Here is a 20,601-nt window from a genome sequence, read left to right as displayed (position 1 = left end):
TTACTTAATGGTACATCCCAAAGAATGTCTGGGGCATTTATTAGTGCCTGTTAAAATTCCTACAATGAATATAGTGTATAATTAAAGCATCTAGGGAAAACAAAGCATGCCAATTTTGTGGGAATCTTCCAATATGAGCATTCCCTGTCAATTGATTTGATCTGGTCTTTTGTGGTGAACTCCACCATTTTGAGTAAAAAAGCACAACCCTATGAACCCTGCATACTCCAAGATGCAGGCATAAATCCTTGTCATTTTTTGATGGACACTGCTAAGTGAGGACTCTTAAGATCTCTATTGCTTTGTAGGAGACCAATGGACAATTGATGTCTAATCAGTTCAATATTTATATATGTGGTATTACAGTTTCACCTGACTAGTGAAAGGATCTGTTGCATCTTGAAATCCCCATCAAACGCTCAATATAAAATTTTATATACAACAATACAATAAGTTTACAATAAAATTTTACATTATTATTCATTTTGTAAAATTACTTTCACAATCAGTAAAAAATAATGGACTCGAACATTTAAACCACAAATTAATGAACAGAGTTCAAAATCCATTCCAAAATGACTTCAATACAACAATTCATCCTGACTTGGAAATATATCACTGTTCCTTCACTGTCACTAGGTAAAAATCCTTGAACTCCCTCCCTAACAGCACTGTGGGTGTACTTACACCACATGGACTGCAGCGGTTCAAGAAGGCAGCTCACCACCACCTTCTCAAGGGAAATTAGGAATAGACAACAAATGCTGGCCCAGCTCAGCGAAACCCACGTCCTATGAATAAACAAATGCAAAGAGGCCTGGACTAGTTTACTCCATGGGCCTCGATGAATAAAGCAAGTCAAAGGAACATTCCCAGAATAAAGTTAGTACTCTGGAAGTGATATCAGTGCTGGGAGACGGAGATAATAGTGCAGTGGGAAGCCCATTCTGCAATAAAATTACATTTATAAGTTTACTTTGAACTCTTCTGGCTATTGCAATGCACAGCGGGATCCTGCCTGGCTTCAACACAGTTCATAGTTAAGATGTGGAGGATGGGATACTGTCTGAACGCCTGTCCATTGGTTCCTGCTGGGTGAGTGGGAGGGATTTAAAATCTGCCACCGTTATATGGAGGGAAAACACACAATGTTTATGTTTCTTTTCCTCTGTTGCCATGGGGGAGGTGACTAAAAATTTCTTTTCACTGCTTTATGTGGATGATGCTTTATCAAAGTGCTTGTGCACTGGCTAGGTCATCGCATGCTTAACCCTAGGTCAACACTAGCACAACTTCCTCATGGAAGCCTTAAAGTCTGCCGCATTCCGTCTTACAAATGTCCAGGTGGCAAACATATAAATCATTTGGAATGGGTTATTCTCCGAGACACAAAGATGAATGGACATTCAGCTGTCCACATAATCAGTCAATTCAGATAGTAAATGTTAATATACTGTAATAAACGTCTTACTGTCACTTATCGTCACAAGGCTGACAAATTGTCTAATTATCCCAACAATATTATTACACAGTGGAAGGCATTCATACAATCCATGAGGAAACACTTTAACATGATGGCCATAAAACTGCAACAAGTTAATGCATTTTAATAAATGAATGGATTGTGGGAACATAACTTACATGAATAAAGTGTCTTGGTTTTCACATTTAGGGACATGTCAATGGGTTTTAGTGCTCATTATCCTGTCTTGTATCACTTTGAACTGATACTCTTGCCATCTAGCTTTGTTGCAAATCTATGGGCTGCATCTTCCAGTCGGTGAGCCCTGGGGCTCGCTCGCCAATGCGTAAAATAACACGGGTGGCACTGGGCGTATGTCCCAATGTCACTCTGCGTCATTTAGATTTTCAGTTTGGTGGGCACGCAGCCGAGTCAACGGCCACTTAAGGCCTTTGAAAAACCAATTAAGCCAATTAATGGACTTGTCCATCCAACCTTAAGGTTGGCGGGCAGGCCAGGAGCCCTGACTGCTTCTGGAAAAACATGAAACCTCTTCCCCAGGTGGGGTGAGCTTTCATCAGGGATTTTAAAATTTCAGAATGTTTTATAATAAAAATGATGGACCTGTCCCAACTCATGTGTCACATGACAACAGTCTCACATGAGGGGGCATGTCAGTAAAATTATTTCTATTGTTTAAACTGCTTTTCACATTTGAGCCAATCTCCCCGAGGCAAAAACTGGGCATGTAGGTTTGAAATATACAATATCTGAGGGTGTAACTTTGTTAATGAGCTATTAACGCAGAGAAAATCAAGCATTCTCCCTTTATACATTAAAAGAGAAATTTTATCCATGTAAACCTGTAACTTGCATATGCATGTATTTTAGCAATTAGCCTATAGTTACCAAGGAGTCAGTTTACTCAAATTCAAGTATACCTTTAAGCTGGTGACAGGTTTAAGATGAACTAATTGTTAATAAATTGTCATAAATAAATTATGAACCCTTTCATAATGCGCTCAGTTAATAATTACTGGAACCGTTCAGACATAATTTCTTAATCGAAAAAGATTCAGTTAATCAAAGGAGTATTTTTACATTAAGTTTCTAAAACAACATTATAGACATTTGAGACTTTTAGAGCACAAATAACTGCACTATGCTTGCCCACAAATGTATGGTTTGGTTTCAGCATGCTCATAGTTTCTTTTCAATGATGTGTGAAGATTGCTGTGCAGGCTTTTCAATGCTGTTTCTGATCAACCTGATTCACGCACAGCCCGAAGTCAATTCGACAATGTACCAATATCTCCTTGGAGAATCAGTTATATGCTGTGTTACTCTTGCTGCTATACAAATTGGCAACAAATAAAAAACCTAACTCAAACCATACGATTAATTTGGAATGGCTTAAAGGACGGAAATAAATTTGGAATATCCTTGGAGTTATTTGCCTTCCAGTTTCAATAGATTTTTTTTGGCAAAAAACAGGAAATAGCCAAAGAAAGACTATTCACTTCTTGAACTCACCAGATTTGCAACTGTCATAAAAGAATCTTTGTTATATTAAAAAATGTATTTGAAACAAGCAGGAATAAAAGAAGTAATTTTTGAGGAAACTCAACATCAAAGAATTAAGGAATCAGTGGAACAACAACTTGTACTTATGCACTACCCTTACCATGATAAAATATCCCATACTGCACTTCACAGGGGCATTATAAAACACAATATGAGACTGTGTCAAAAGGAGAAATTACACTAAGGTCCTAACTTCTGTTCCAGTACTTAATAAAAATGTGAATGATCCCATGGCGATAATCGGAAGAGTAGAGAGTTTTCTCAATATCCTGGACAAAATTCTTCTCTCAACTAACTCCGAGAACAGTTTAACAGGTCAGCCAGCTATCTTATGATATTTGTGGGATATTGCTCTGCAGCAAAATGGTTGATACTTTTCCATACATATCAACAGCCACTTCAATGAAAAGTAATTTATTATACGTGAAATGCTTGTCATTTCTAGCAGACAAACCAAGATATGATAGAAAATATTCATGGAAAATTAACAATGATTTCATAGCGCATGCTTAAATCGATCAGCAAGTTCACAAGCTCAAGAGCTTCCTGCTCGATTTCTTTACTTGCTTCACACAATTGGTTTCTCAGTCTTAACTTTTTCAAAGAACTAGCTGGATTTGCACATTAATTGTCCATTAAGATCATTGCAGAAAATTAAGGCTCATAATTAACATTATAAGTAACATTTAGTGATGTGATGTAATGCAATGTCAACTGATCTCTGGATCAAAAAGAGAACAGTCTGAACTGTTGAGTGTAATCATTGCTCTTAGTGGTTCTTAAAGTTTATTTTTTCTTACTTTTCCTTCCTTTTTTTTGGTTCTTTCCTTAATGCAGTCTTTACTTTCCCTCCTATATTTCTCTTTCTGATTTGACACTTTATCCGCCTTTTCTGTCACTCCTGTTTCTTTCTCAGACATTTAATCTCCTTGGTTAGACACATACACCACTGGTCCCATTGTTCACTGAACTTACAGATGCCTTATACTCCCAACTGTACTATTATCAGCTTGCACCACGAGCAAGTTACAGAGCAACTCAAATTTGACTTGAAAATTTCAGGAAAAAGTCCACAATACCGCAAGATGACCTGTTCCCAGCAAGATGTGACCCATGATACAAAGGTTAGTCCATGGTGTGACTGCGCTGGTCAAACAGCACTTGCCGAAATTTACTTCAAGCAATTTTACTCCCAAGTTTTATTAGATACCTAAGCTGAAACTAGTTTAAAAAAAGTTTCCAGCTACCACAAAAGTTGCATCATTTCGTTGATTCAACAAAATATTTATTGATATCCCCCAACAGAAAAATATCCACATGTATATTGAAAACCATAAATGTGTTAAATTGCAATAAATGGGGAGCGACCTTACCAAGGCTCTATCCTGGATTAACACTAAACTTGGATAACTTAAAGATACCAAGGACAAAATTACATAAAATTCATACAGCATCTTGTTTACATATTTACAAACTAATGGAAATAAATTTCAGAAAATCCTGAAAAAATATTTTACATCAACTGGAAACTTTTGAAACTGTGCTGTCATGCCTAGGTGAGATTTGATGGGAATTAACTTCTGTGCGTTAAAAGTAAAATCATCAGGGAGCAGTTTTTAACTCTCAGGCTTTTTAAAAATAGTCAGAGTTGTGGTTGGATCAGAAATCATGTTCAAGACAAGTAAATGGAAAGTAGTCGGATCTGCTGGACTTCTGTGCTTAGGTCAGGTAGTTGTCTGTCTCCAGGACTGTAATATAAAACCTCACAGTAACAGCCTTGACCCATAAACATTAACTGTACATGTGGAAGGAATAATGATAAGTTCATAAGATCTCTCGTTTGTTTTTGTTTTAAGGTAATTTTTTATTTTAAATTGCGCTTTTTTATGTTCTTCCCTCTTTACCTTCACCTTAAAATAATGATTCATGTTGGTGTGTCATTCCACAAAAGCTGGGGCCTTGGTCCTGTGATTACTTTTCCCCTTATCCTGGGATGCTGAGGCCAATTTTAAGAATTGACTATTGTTCCCATGGTAAGGTGTAGCTAAGCATGGTCTCTTTGGGGTCCAGCAGTTGCTCAAAATGATATGCCTGACAATGAAAATTCAGAACAAGTTAAGCTTCTGGGATCCAATAACCTAACACCAGCAAAACAGGATTTCAGGGCACTGGTAATAGTTGACCAGCTAATCATTCCCCTGATGGGAATGAAGGAGTCAAGTGGTCTTGGGGTTGGGATTCATCCAAGTCAGCTCCAGATAATCTTGAGACCAATGCCCCAACAGGTAGTGCTGTTCTAGCTGAATAAGCAGTGGGAAGGAGCTCTGGTACACTGCATGATATTAGCTGCTTAAACTCCAGCAATATTCCAAAACATAGCCCAGGGTCACCAAGCCTTGAATCTTACCTCCCTAGATTTGAGTAAGAATTGGCCAGTCAGATACTGTAAAGGTGGGTATAGATTTCAGTAGCTTAATTTAAAGATTCAAATATGAGAATACGATCAACTAACTCACCTTAAACTAGCAATCAAATCTGGATGCCTCCTCTGCTTTGAATAGTTTAGCTGCGTAATGGGTAATGGAAAGGCTTCATTCATGAACTAACATCTATTTTTGTTGGCCATGTATTGTGACCTCAGTTTATTTAGAGGAAAAGGTGTAGAAAACCTGCTTATACCACATTTCATTCCCTAATGGTGTTTTCATTTTTAAGCAAAGCATTAAAAAAAACATGATTTGAAATGCCCTGTGAAAGGTTAGGTTACACGTTGTACCGTTAGCAATATAATATAAAAGCAAAATACTGCGGATGCTGGAAATCTGAAGTAAAAACAGAAAATGCTGGAAGAAAACTCAGCTAGTCTGGCAGGATCTGTGGAGAGAGAAACAGAGTTAATGTTTCGAGTCTGTATGACTCTTCTTCAGAGCTGACCGTTAGTACTTGTCTTATACAAAGATGCATAAAATACAGTTAAGAAAAAAAAGGCTTCCATTTATATGGCACCTTTTATGACCTTAGGACACCTTAAAGTGCTTTACAGTCAATGAAGTCCTTTGAAGTGTAGCTACTCTTATACTATAGCTAACATGGTCGCCAGTTTTGACACGGGGAACTCCCACAGGCAAAAGTGTGATAACGACCAGTCAGTTTTTGTGATGTTGATTGAGGGATAAGTATTGACGAGGACACCAGGGAGAATTCCCCCAGCTCTAAGCTAGTGGCATGGAATCTTCTACATCCACCTGAGAGTAAACAGGGCCTTGGTTGAGCATCTTATCTGAAAAACGGCACCTCCAATAGTGCAGTACTCCCTCAGCACTACACTAGAGTATCAGCCTGGATTTTTCTTCTCAAATCCTGGAGTGGAATTTGAATCCATATCCTTTTGACTCTGAGGCAGTAGTGCTACCAACTGAGCCACAGCTGATATGGTTTTGTGGTAGATGGAATAGACCATTTAGAAAACAGGAAATTGGTGGGTTGGGCTTTCACCCTATTTTCCATGCTGCCCCACCGGGAAGCATGCCCACCGGGGGGCACATGGAATTCAGCCCATTGTCTGTCATGGATTCCTTCATCACCTTTATAAATAGTAATGGGGGTTATTCAGAATTTTATATTTTCATTACAGTGGCTAGTGCATGACAGAAACAAGCAACCCAAACTTCTCACTGTACAGATTTTTAGAACTCCAAAGAAACATGTTACACAGACAATGTTTAGGTAGAGTCAGGAATAAGTTTACGATTTAACTTTACAAATATATCATGGAGAGAAAAGTCATTTAATCATTTTAGTGAGCTCTCTCAGGCCTCTTCTATCTGAAATATATTATTAAATAAGCAACTGGTTGACAATGTACCTCAACTTAGGCAATGATAAGTGTAATTTTCCTATTGATTTTGGCAATTGTCAACCATTTCTAAAGTAGTAAAGATAAACTAAACACTGTGGCAGTGGTTGTTTAAATACCTCAATGGCAGCAGCAGTATGAGCTCATGTGTGTCAGTAAGCCAGGATAAGGGCTTGGATTTTTGCAACGAAGGAGAGCCTCTTCATAGTTGTGATAAAGGCAGAAGAAGGGCAAAAATTAGAATCCCCGTCCCCACACAAAGACACGACACCTACCATTTTCACGAGGGCCAGAATAGGCTTAGGTGGGGATTTGTGCAGCTGCTTCCACTCTAATTTTGGTGACCCAGGAAACACAAAGTGTGCAGGTTAGACCTGGTAGGAGCAGGTCTGAACTTTGTGGAGTCCTTGGGAGAAGTGGGGTACCCTTTTTGAGGGGTAGGTAACCCATTTGGAGTTGGTCCTGGGCCACCTTTGGTTGAGGTCAGATACACTTTGAAGAGGTCAGGTGCCCTTTGGGATTGGTAAAAGTAGCATGAATATGTGCAAAAAAGTGCATTAACTCATTGACTGTCAAACTTATTGGAACTGTCAAAAATATCAAAATGAACTGTCAAAGGTAATGTCAAGCTATTGTAGCATTTAAAATTCTTGCTCTAAAATCTTTGAAGAAAAATGTCTGGGATGTTTAAAAACAAATCATTGTTTGTTATTTCATTTTGTCTGTTGACACGAACCTGAGAGCTACCTGTACAAGGTTGGTGCTGCATGACTGATTTCACAACCTTCCATTATCATAGTAGGGTGCTTTCCATTTCACAGTTTCATTGATAGCTCCAAGCGGTTATAGACACTTTGAAGTGGGACTATGAATTCCAATGTTTGTTTTTATAAGGGATTATGCACTTGAATAAATATTTGTTTTATAATGGTTTAAGCACTTGAGTGAAATGTGTCCTTTTTTTACAAGGATGTAGTTGAAGGAATGTAAGTTTAGTGAATGGGTTTTTATGAATGAGAGTGTATTTTTTAATGAAAAAATAAAGCTTGCAATAGACACTTAGCCTGGGATTTTCTGATCCTTTTCTGCCTGACTTCAATGGACCTTTGGTTGGTCCATCAAATTTTCCATCCTGCCCAGGTTGATTCCTGTCGTGGGTGGCACCGGAAAATCCCACCTATAATACTTTATTTGATTTAATCTCAGCATGGCTCCTGACGTCTGCCTATGATGGATTCTGGGTGAGTTGGCATGGTAGGTATAAGGGAAAAGAGTGATGAGTGGGGGTTGGCATGCATTGGCACTGAGGTGACAAAGAGGCAATAAAGGATCATGGAGTGGATAGAGGGGTATAGGGTATGAGGGGGCCATTAAGGTGGATAGAGAGGCATAGCTTGGCATGGAGGATGTGAGGGGCCATGGGTGGTGGGTAGAGGGCATGAGGTGGCATGGGTTGGCATGGATGGGGCATGGAGAGTATTTGGGGCGAGGTGAGGGGTGAGGACTGGAGGACTGTTTTTTAGTCTTATTGTTTTCTTAAATCTTGGACACAGTGCTGAAGCAGAGAGACAGACCTTCCACCCAGCCCATCTCTACACCCAAGCAGTCTCCGATCCAGGGTCACCCAGCCCGACTCCCAGAGAAACCTACCACCTTGGAGAAAAAATCCAATCTTCTGGAGCACTTTCTCCCGGGTCAGGTATGTGGAGCCGGGAAATGTCCCAACTCTGAGCTTCTGACCCCAGAGCGAAATCCAGCTAAAGGTTTGTCGATTTGAGCGAGGGGTCGGACTGCTGCAAATAACAAGCAAAGGAGAGGGAAAGAGAGAGTGAGAGATAAAGAATGGGAAAGATAAAGAGGCAGAAATGGATAAAGGAAACCAGAGAAATGCGGAGCCGAAGAGACAGATAATGGGAGAAGACAGAATGATAGGAAAAGGGAATTGTAATCGAGAGAGGACTGCGCATTAATTCCCATTAACAAATGGAATATAGTAGGTTTTCATTGACAGAAAAAATGTTGCCAGGCATTGAAGCAGGAGTTTAAAAATGATGCTCAATCATTGTCATTCTGAGGAGGAGTCATACAGACTCGAGGCGTTAACTCTATCTTCCTCTCCACTGCTGCTGTCAGACCTGCTGAGCTTTTCCAGCAGTTTTTGTTTTTGTTTCAGATTTCCAGCATCCGCAGGATTTTGCTTTTAGCTCAATCATTGTAATCACATTTTGAAATTTACCTGACAGCACATATACCCATTTTGTATGATGGACCATTACATTTTTAGAGTGACCCTCAGGTTTTGATTAATTGCACCTCATTAAGTGCACGATGCATGCAGTGTTAACAACTTTGGGCCATAGTGACAAATTTTGTCTTATTGATCCCTTTTTGAAGCATTTGATCCTTTCAGTCTAAAGAATTTTAAGCATGTGCATTATTTTCCTGAAGTAATGGGATAATGCATTAACCCAATTTGTACAGAAAGGGATCAGCACTGTTTAGTGTATGGGATTTTATTAACCAATTCTTGGTAATTGGTGGAGGATGAATAGAAACTTCAGAAGGAGCAGATTCAACCTATCATGCCTGTGCTGGCACCAGCACCAGATAGGTATTATCTCCAATAGCAGCTTCCAGTCATATAGAACGTTTCATCTGGAAAAAAGTTGCAATGCCACTTCAGAGGGAAATGTAAAAGAAAAGATTCGAAGCCAACCATGGAAATGGATAGCATTGGCTCAACACGAGTCATAGTAAAAGAATGACAGATGTGAATTTTTTTTTAAAAACCGTCATCTAGCTGGGTGGGACTGCATTCACCTGGTTCCATTCTTATCTATCTAATCGTAGCCAGGGAATCGCCATCAATGGCTTTTCTTCCTGCTCCTGCACTGTTATTTATGGTGTCCCCCAAGGATCTATCCTTTTTCTCATCTACATGCTGCTCCTTGGCAATATCATCTGAAAACACATTAGTTTCCACATATAGGCTGACAAGACCCAACTCTTCCCCAGCACCACCTCTCTCAACCCCACCACTGTCGTTAAATTATCAAAGTACTTGTCCAACATCCAGTACTGATTGAGCAGAAACTTCCATCAATTAGATATTGGGAATATTGAAGCCATTGCCTTCAGGCCTTGACACAAACTCTGCACCATCGTTACCAAATCCATCCCTCTTCCTGCTAACTATTTGAGGCTGGGGCAGACAGTTCAAAACCTTGGTGTCAACCACATATCTGCGCCATCACTGTGACCTCCTATTTCCACCTTCCTGACATACCTGTCTTCACTCCTGCTTCAGCTCAGCTGCTCATCATGTCTTTGTTACCTTCACACTTGATTATTCTAACGCACTCCTGGTCAGCCTCCCACACTCTAACTTCCACAAACTTCAGGTTATGGAAAGTCTGCTGCTTGTGTCCTAATTTATACCAATTCCCATTCACCTACTGGCCTTGTGTTTGCTGATCAACATTGGCTCCCAGGTAAGCAACACCTCAATTTTTAATTTTTAATCCTTATTTTAAATTCCTCCATGGCCTGGCCCTCCCTATATAGAAAGAATGATTTGTTTTTATTCATTCATGGGATGTGGACGTCGCTGACTAGGCCAGCATTTATTGCCCATCCCTAATTGCTCTTAGTCAGAGGGCATTTAAGAGTCAACCACATTGCTGTGGGTCTGGAGTCACATGTAGGTAAAGATCAGGTAAAGATGGCAGATTTCCTTCCCTAAAGGACATCAGTGAACCAGATGGGTTTTTACGACAATCAGCAATGGTTCCATGGTCACTGTCAGACTTTTAATTCCAGATTTTTATTGAATTCAGATTACACCATGTGCTGTGGTGGGATTCAAACACAGGACCCCAGATCATTACCCTGGGTCTCTGGAATGCTAGTGCAGTGACTATAACTGCCACTTTTATAGAGCACTGTATTGCACAATTGAAATGTCTCAAGGTGCTTCACATGATGAATTACTCTTTGGAGTGCAGTAAATGTTGATCCATAGACATACATTTGGTCCCAGCAACAAACCATGAACATAATAACCAGTTATATAGTTCTTGATGGTATCATTGTCCAGAAAGCTAAGGGAAGCCCACACTGTTCTTTGAACTTTGGTTGTATGTTTTGAACTTGTAAGACAGAGGGAAACTTTTAAAGAGAATGAACATCAAGAAAAACTATCAACTATCAAACTTCTGTCTTAGAGTTGATGTGAAATGAATTCTGTTTAAATGAATGGTCCTGTAAAAGGACACTCATTTCCTGCTGTGTACTGTCAAATACATTCAACTGGTTTATCATAAAAATAGAGGGACTTAAAACAGCATTAATCATATATTTTGATTGCACGAAATACAATCCTTTTTCTAAAGTTCCATGCAATCATTAGAATCGATGATTAAGCAGGCAGCGCCTCGGGTTAATGTCTCATCTGAAGGGTGGGGCTGCTGGCAATGAGGCATTCTGTCAGTATTACATCAAGTGCAGCATGAACTATGAAGCCAGACCTTGGAATGTGGCTTGAATCCATCTCCTAACCTCAGAGATGAGAGTGCTATCAATCTGAAGTAAACTGATGACATTGAAATGCTTTCCATTGGTAGACCTAATTTCCTCACAAGCCTTTTTAAAACGATTAACAACCTATGATAATCCCTTACTAATAACTGCAATTGACTCTTCAAAAAGAATCAAATGTCTTTTCACGTTCCTTGATGCAGAGTTAATCTGAAGCGACAAGATGATTGCAATAAACCACATACGTGTCTGACAGCTTGAAGTCAAGGAAATGATAATAGATGGAGCTGTAAATTAAAGGGTGGCATCTGATCAATGAATGGGCTCTCTAGAAAGGAAATGAGACCAGGGAATAAGGTGATGACAATGAGAGAGATAAGGAAAAGACAATGAGAGATAAATAGGACAACAATAATTAAAATATAATTTAAATGTGTATCAATATCTTTTGAAAGAAATTACTGGAAGTTAGGTTAGTTTTTATGGCCAAGCTGTTCCAGCAAAGCTACAACACTGGCAACTATCTGACAATGTGGAAAATTGCCCGGGTATATCCTGTCAGGAAAAATCAAATAATCATCCCATCAGTCTATTCTCAATCATCAAAGTGAATGAAGGCATTGTTGACAGTGCTGTCCAACAGCACCTACTCCCCAATGAACTGCTCACCAATGCTAAGTTTGAGTTATGCTAGGACTACTTGGCTCCTGACCTCATCACAGCCTTCATCCGAACATGGACAAGAGTTCAATTCCAGAGGTGAGCTGAGAGTACCTACTCTTGACATCAAGGCAGCATTTGACTGAGTGAGGCATCAAGGAGCCCTGTCAAAATTTAAGTCAATGGGAATCAGGGTCTTCAATTGTTGAAGTCCACTTAGCACAAAGGAAGATGGTTGTGGCTATCTGAGGCCAACCATCTCAGTCCCAGGGCATTGCTACAGAAGTTCCTCAAGACTTCGTCCTAGGCCAAGCCATCTTCAGCTGCTCCATTAATGACCTTTCCTCCATCATAATGCAGATGGTTGCTGATGATTGTACAGTGTTCAACACCATTCCTAACTCCTCAGATACTGAAGCAGTTTAAGCCCACGTGTTGCAAGACCTGGACAACATTCAGCCTTATGCTGAATAATGGCAAGTAATATTAATGCCACACAAGTAAACGCTCCAATAAAAGAGAATCTAAACATCTCTCTTGACATTCAATGGCATTTCCATCACTTAATACCCGAACATCAACATCCTGAGGAAATTAATAATCAAAATTAGAGCACATGGGATTGGGGATAATTTACTGCTATGGATTGAGAATTGGTTAACAGACAGAAAACAGAGACTAGGAATAAATGAGTCATTCTCAGGATGGCAGGCTGTTACTAGTGGGATAGCACAAGGATCAGTGTTTGGGCCACAACCGTTCACAATCCATATTAACGATTTGGATGCGGTGACTGTCCCGGCCAGAAGACAGGAAGGAAAATATATATGTGTATACCTATGTCAACCTGGCAGTTTCATAAAAATATTATTTGTATTTTTTTAAAAAGGGCAAGGCTTTACCCTGATTAACCATGACTCATGCCAGAGGAATTTCTAACCTTCAGAAACCAGCAGGTACCTCGTTACCTTTAAAGAGATACTAATTCCCTCTCTGACTGTTGACAATCAAATTGCAAAGATATGCACCAACTCCCTTTGCATTTCTAGGGCAGAGCCCTGGCCAGTGGAGACGGTGTGTCTGCAAAGGACAAAAGGGCCCCTGACTCCTCTATTAAACACCTCAAGATTCCAGACCTAGGAAAATACATCCTTTGACCAGGTCCCAGGGGAAGAAGTGAGAGGTTATCTCAGGACCTCCCTCAAGCTGCTAGAATCTGTAATATTGCCGTGTGGAACTGAACCCAGGGAGTCTACCATTTTATCATCTAACAGGTAGCAGCAGAAAGAGGCAAAATACTGCGGATGCTGGAAATCTGAAAGGAAAACAAAAATACTGGAAAAACTCAGCTCTGAAGAAGGCATATGGACTTGAAACATTAACTCTGTCTTTCTCTCTACAGATGCTGTCAGACTTGCTGAGTTTTTCCAGCATTTTTTTTCTCTTGTAGCAGCAGAGCTCTGTCCCAGTGAAGTGCCCGGCTCTCATCTACACTGAACTACTGGAACATTGAATCCTGTATCTGTGCCTTCAAGACTAACTCATCTCTATGTGCCTTCACCCAGTTTGGAAATCTTCCCTTCTGGAAAGTTGGATCACCCTGCAACAGTTTCAGCCTGCTAATTTCTGAAGGAAAATGCTAGTGGACTTTTGATTCTGGACTCTGGACTCATGTGAAACCATAAAATTTATTTTTTTATAAAAGCAAAATACTGCAGATGCTGGAAATATGAAACAAGAACAGAAAATGCTGGAAAATTACAAATGGTCCAGCAGCATCTGTGGAGAGAGAAACAGAGTTAACGTTTCGAGTCCTTATGACTCTTTTTTTTTATCATTCCCTTATTTTTATTGAGGTCTTACCCTGTACCCCTTTCTTTCCCTCATCCCTCTTTTATTGTATGAATGCGAAAGGGGTGGATGTTGCAAAACCCCTTCCCACATTGTGTGTGTGTGTGTAAATAAACCAATTCGCTTATTTTACCTTATCTTGAGTTTGCTGCGGGGTTATTAATAGAAGATTGGGTCACTCCAAACTGGAGGGTTGGGGAAAACACTTATAAAGGGGGGAAATCAGAAATCAAAAACACCTTTCTGTTTACGGACAGGTAGTGAGAGGATAAATCAAGGCTGTTTAAATTAATCTCCCTTCTGTCCATAACAAGACCAAATGGAATGTTGCCAAATTTGCTGATGAATGCAAATTTAGGCAGGAATGTGAGTTGTGAGGAGGACCCAAGGACGCTTCAAAGGGGTTTGGACAGAATAAGTGAATGGGCTAGAACATGGCAGATGAAATATAATGTGGAAAAAATGTGAAGTTATCTACTTTGGTAGAAAAAACAGGGAGGCAGAGTATTTCTTAAATGGTGAGAGGTTGGGAAGTGTTGATGTCCAAGAGGACCTGGATGTCTTTGTTCATGAGTCACTAAAAGCTAGCACACAGGTGCAGCAGCAGTTAGGAAGGCAAATGGCATGTTGGCCTTCATCACAAGGGGATTTGAGTGCAGGAATAAAGATGCCTTGGTGAGACCTCACCTGGACTATTTTGTACAGTTTTGGTCATAGAAGCTTCACAAGACTAAACCCTGGGATGGCGGAATTGTCTTATGAGGAGAGATTGAGGAAACTGGAACTGTATTCTCTAGAGTTTTGAAGAATGAGAGGTGATCTCATTGAAACTTACAAAATTCTTACAGGGTGTGACAGGGTGGATGTAGATAAAATGTTTGCCCTGCCTGGTGAGTCTAGAACCAGCAGACACAGTCTCACAATAAGGTGCAAGCTGTTTAAGGAATTTCTTCACTCAGAGGGTGGTGAATCTTTGGAATGCTCTACCCTAGAGAGCTGCGGAAACTCAATGATTGAGTATGTTCAAGACAGAAATTAATATAGATTCCTGGGTACTAATGACATCGAGGAATATGGAGAGAATGATGTACAGGTAGATGATCAGCCATGATCTGTTTGAATGGCAGGACAGGTTTGATGGGCCGAATGGCCTATTCCTGCTCCTATTTCCTATGTCCCTTTCATTGACCAGAAACTGAACTAGACCAGCCATATAAATACTGTAGCTACAAGAGCAGGTTAGATGTTGGGAAGTCAGCTGCATGTGACTCACCTCCGGACTCCCCAAAGCTTTTCCAAAGCACAAGTTCGGAGTGGGATGAAAGAACTACTTCCCACTTGCCTGGATGAGTGCAGCTCTGTCAACACTCAAGAAGTTCAGCACCATCCAGGATAAAGCAGCCCGCTTGATTGACATAAATATAAAAGCAAAATACAGCAGATGCTGGAGATCTGAAAAACAGAATATGCTGGAAAAAACTCAGCAGGTCTGGCAGCATCTGTGGAGAGAGAAACAGAGTTAACATTTTGAGTCCGTATGACTCTTCTTCAGAGCTTGATTGACACCACGTCCAGCACCTTAAATATTTACACCTCCCACCATTGGCAGCAATCTACAAGATACACTGCAGCAACTTGCCAAGCCTCTTTCGACAGAACCTTCCAAATCAGCAGCCTCTACAATCTAGAAGGACAAGGTCAGCAGACACATGGGAACACCACCACCTGGAAGTTCCCCTCCAATCCACACACCATCCTGACTTGGAAATATATCGCCGTTCCTTCATTGTTGCTGGGTCAAAATCCTGGAACTCCCTTCCTAACAGCATTCTGGGTGTACCTTCACCACAGGGACTGTAGTGATTCAAAAAGGCAGCTCACCACCACCTTCTTAAGGGCAACAAGGGATAGGCAATAAATGCTGATCTTCTAATAATTATTTAAATATATCTTAGCATGCAATTTAAATCTGTATAAATGTATTACAGTACAAGGAACAAATTAACATGTTTTGGTTCTAGAACATTGTAATTAATTATTAAATTGTCAGTCTGAAGTGACATTACTAACTTGCTGTTTCTTATGAAAATTAGTGAATATCATTTCATAGGAATGGGTTTAATAGTAAACCCATTTGGCCCATCAAGTCTATGCCTAGATGCCTCATACATTGGTAGGGAACACTGGATTCATGATTACAGTTCCATAAGTAATGAAATGTTATCATTGGGAAGAACTGATTGGATGTAGGGAATGACCCTACAATTGGAGCATGTCGAATGGTTCCCTCTCCCTTGTTTTTCCCCTACCTCCTCCCACCTGCCCCACACCACCACAATGGTGACAGTATCAAAGAAACAGATATCCTATGCATTCTGTCTGTTGCTTGCTGTACAGCCTGGATATAGATTCCCAAATTCTTTTGATAAAAATTGGCATTTCTTTTGGGGGGGGTGATATTTGGTTATGAAATCTGCAATTTCTGAGAATGCTATTTTAAAGTGGCTCACTAATTACGAGGAATACAGATATGACAGATCTTTGGTGAGTATTTCTGTGAAAAGCATTGGGCTGATGAGCTGCCTTCTTGAACCACTGCAGTCCATGTGGTGTAGGTACACCCACAGTGCTGTTAGGGAGGGAATTCCAGGATTTTGACCCAGTGACAGTGATGGAACGCGATATATTTCAAAGTCAGGACGCTGAGTGACTTGGAAGGGAACTTCCAGCTGGTAGTATTCCCATGTATCTGCTGCCCTTGTCCTTCTAGATGGTAGTGGTCGTGGGTTTGGAAGGTGCTGTCTAAGGAGCGTTGATGAGTTCCTGCAGTGCATCTTGTAGATGGTGTACACTGTGCGTCGGTGGTGGAGGGAGTGAATGTTTGTGGATGGGGTGCCAATCAAGCAGACTGCTTTGTCGTGGACGGTGTCAAGCTTCTTGAGTGTTGTGGGAACTGCACAGATCCAGGCAAGTGGGGAGTATTCCATCACACTCCTGACTTGTGCTTTGTAGATGGTGGACAGGCTTTGGGGAGTCAGGAGGTGAGTTACTCATTGCAGGATTCCTAGCCTCTGATCCGCACTTGTAGCCACAGTATTTATAGTGGCAGTGGTAGCGTGGATTGCATGTTTCTGCTGGGCCTGGAATTGTTCCTGTTTCTGTGCTACTGCTTGCTGCTTCAGGCCTGTGCTCATTGCTTTCCGATCTCCAGGTCTGTGTCTCCGCTTGTATCTGCTGCTCCCACAATGTTCCGACATCTTGGTGAGTCTTTGAATGTTTTCTCTGTTATCCTTTCTTTGATGATCACTTCTCTTGACAGTCCTGCAGCTTCTCTAAATCTTTGCTGGGTTTTTGACTCACTGCCACCATGTTTTGTTGTATCAGCATCATGTATGCTTCTGATGTTAACCCTTTGCTCTACACAGCTGGCCAATCACATTGGATGGCAGCTCCAGCAGTCCCAGCAGCACCAGAACTGAGTTGTGGGAGTCCCCCGGATGAAGAGAACATGGCCTCTGGATTCATGTATGTCCGACGTTTGGGGTGGGGATGGATTGGGGAGCCTTGGGAGGTGGTGGGTTGTAATGGTCAGGCAGGAAAATACAAAGGGGGTGCTACGGTCATTGAGAGGGAGTGGGGTGCCCCCAATGCACACAGGGCAACCCCTAAAAGGAGGTAACCACATTCCTTCACCCCCTTTCATCAAAGCTGGTGAAAAAATAGCCAGTCCACTCTCGTCTGTCTTCCGCTGGCCAGTGTATTATGGCAGTGAACGCAGATTGAGGGCCTTAAGTGGGCAATAATTAGCTACTTAAGGGCCTCAATATGCCTAAGGATGGGCAGTCTATTGGGTTGTGGGTGGGCCAGAAGGCGGTGGGGCTAGCCACCCGACATACTTTATGTGCGCCCCCCCCTACTGAAAATACAGCAGGAGGGTCATGAAATCCAGACCATTGGATTCATCAAGATTTAGGGACTCAGAGAAGAAAAAATGCTACTTGTCAAATATAGAATCCTACTCGTTCTTACTCACCAATCTCCCCTCTACATCTGCATAACATATGGAGGCAGTGTGAGCTACCCTGGGGGGAAAAAAAACATTTTACTCTACCCCTAATGCCACATGCACACACATAATAGGACAAACAGTAAGTTTTTCATAAATAAATAATGGCAGACGGAAATAATATTAATGGGGGTCTCAAACATGAAGATGAAAGCAAACACTATGTTAAATTTTATAGTAGATGAGTGGAAAAAAAAGAAGCTTTTCTTCTGGTGCCAAGTCTAATTAACCATGCCTGTAATCGTTTGAAGGGCTCTGCCTCTAGGAATCTAGGGAATTATGTGTCAGAGCCGTGTATGACACCCCACAGGTAAGTGAATAGTAGGCGGTGCTATCAACAGCCCAGAGGCTAAAGCTTCCATCCCAATGATGGTTCACACAGCTAAGCTGGAAAACTAACAGGCAGCAGCCAAAAGTGGAGTTGCGGTCTCTCACTGCTGTAGGCAAAGTTCTAAATGATGCAGACAGTAAACATAGATCTATACTTTCAGTCCATGCCACCTGCTGCCTGTGCAGTCACTGTTAAAGGAACAAGGAACAGCCCTGAGGAATTTCAATCAGGGAAACAGAAACATTTTTCTATGAACTCATATCAACATACATTTACGTAATGTTTAAAATGCTGTTATTTTCAGACAGCGACACAGGGAACTGTAACAAAGTTATTTTTGATATCTTTTTAATCTCTTGAGTTAGTCCATGGTCCACATCCTGATGATGTCCCTTTTAAAGTTTAAAGGTACACACTACCAAGTCTTGTTCCATTGGCTGTGAAAACAGTCCAAAAATAGGCTCTGTATTGTTCTGTTCACTGCACTCCATCAGAAGAGGATGTGTCACTAGGAACAGTGTTTGAGTACTTTTAAGACTCACTAAAAGGCATTCCTTGATTCCCTAATTGCAGGATGTTTATTTACGTATTTTGCCCAGGCACAGTAAGGCCATCCCATCTCAACCAATACAATTTTTAAGAGTTATATACAATAAGCTCTTTATTTATTTGAGGGAGAATTTTACGAGTTCTAATTTAGTGGAAGAGTAAGTGATATCCGAGATTTGGGGACATATTATTGAAAACTGGGATTGTCTGCCATTCTGTGGTCACTTGGAGAGGTTTTTCTATAATTTTCATTTGTGTTTGGGATTCTAAAAAATTGAGACAATTACACAACACATTAACTGTGTTTCAAAAGCCTCACCACAGCAAGCGCAGCCCAGTGATTCTGTCAATTTAATGGTGATGTGGAATTTCATCTCGTGATCCCATTTCGCTTTTCGCCAAGCTGTGGGAGATCATGTCCAGGAGATAATCTCTCCTCTAATACTACTTTATTTTAAAATTATTTATCATTATTAAACAAGTGGGAAGATCCTGGCAGTCTGCACTTTTAACATTTAAAGACATATTATCAGCAGACATTACGTAATGTAAATGCAGAACAAATGCAAAGGATTAAAAGGACATTAAAAATAAGTTAAAGACATAGAACAATTATATCATTCTCTTAAGAAAACACTTTAAATCATGCTAAAAGCATAAAACGTATGCTTTGACACAACAGTTACAGTACTGAAGGAGGTCAGTCATCTGTTGTGTCCATGCCAGCTCTCTGCAGGATCAATCCCCCGTGATTTCCCCGTGGCCCAGCAGTTTATTTCCCTTCAATTATTTATCTAATTCCCTTTTGAAAGGCACAATTAAATTCTTCCTCCACCCTACCCTTAGGCAGATCATAACCTCTTGCTGCATAAAACAGTTTCTCCTCATGTCGCTTTTGGTTCTTCTTCCAAAAAATTAAAACCTGTGTCCTCTGGTTTTCACCAACAACCCCTCCCCCGCCCTACCGACAATTGGGAACAATTTCTCTCTACCTACTATGTTTATGAAGGTATTTTTGCTTTCCCGGATTGTTAAAGGTAAGTAGCTCTCATGAATTTGACTGACTGTCACAAGCCTGTATGAATGATTAATGAGTACAGCCCATAGGGATTTGGCAAGTATACATTTCCCAACATACCGGCTCGCTCACCAGCTCCTAATATTGGTTTTTAATTGGCCATGCCAGTGAACCCTGTTTTCCTAACTAGAGAGTGTGCAGATTCAGCAGTATAACTTCAGTCTTGCTGGTCTTCATTACTATGAGCAGATGCTTGAGTGAAACCAGTCAGTGCAGTAGAACTATGGTCTTGCAGTATTTCTGGTGGTGACGAAATCTTTCCGCTTGCTAAAAGGAGGTTTATAATTTTAGCAATGTCTGAAGGAAGACAATCTTTTCGCACAATAAAGGAAAATTGTGAAAACATAAGCATATAACCGCGTAAGCACTGCCTAACATTTTCGCCAGTACAAGATTCACTATTTGCAAAGGCAGTCTGCTTTGCTGCCTCATTGCTGGGGCAATGCTAATATCTGGGTAAGGCAGAGGATAAATACACAGTCAGCCTCACCTTGGGACAGTAGTAAGTGGGCACTTGCATTCTCAATATGCACTGGTGCCACTCCGCATTCTTTCAATGTGAAACTTCATTGAGCTCATCATTGCCGTTTGTCATCTCAGCTTCCAACTCTACTGAGAAGCTTTATAA

The 20,601-nt window shown here is 40.7% G+C and overlaps 1 protein-coding gene across 2 annotated transcripts in view; it reads right to left on the bottom strand.

Annotated features, from left to right (window-relative positions):
* sema3d (sema domain, immunoglobulin domain (Ig), short basic domain, secreted, (semaphorin) 3D) overlaps nucleotides 1–20,601 on the bottom strand; it is a 360,181-nt gene that overhangs the window by 311,325 nt on the left and 28,255 nt on the right. Inside the window, exon 3 of one of the 2 annotated variants that reach the window (XM_041202541.1) lies at nucleotides 17,983–18,031. The exons of the other annotated variant lie outside the window; for it this stretch is intronic. Coding sequence (XP_041058475.1) covers nucleotides 17,983–18,010 — 28 coding nt within the window. The 5' untranslated portion in view covers nucleotides 18,011–18,031. The remainder of the gene's footprint in view (nucleotides 1–17,982; nucleotides 18,032–20,601) is intronic. 2 annotated transcript variants of the gene reach the window in all.

This window comes from Carcharodon carcharias, chromosome 13 (genome assembly GCF_017639515.1).
Source record: "Carcharodon carcharias isolate sCarCar2 chromosome 13, sCarCar2.pri, whole genome shotgun sequence".
Lineage (NCBI taxonomy): Eukaryota > Metazoa > Chordata > Chondrichthyes > Lamniformes > Lamnidae > Carcharodon > Carcharodon carcharias.
Note: the sequence above shows the minus strand (reverse complement) of the source record. Positions and strands in the feature narration are given on the sequence as shown.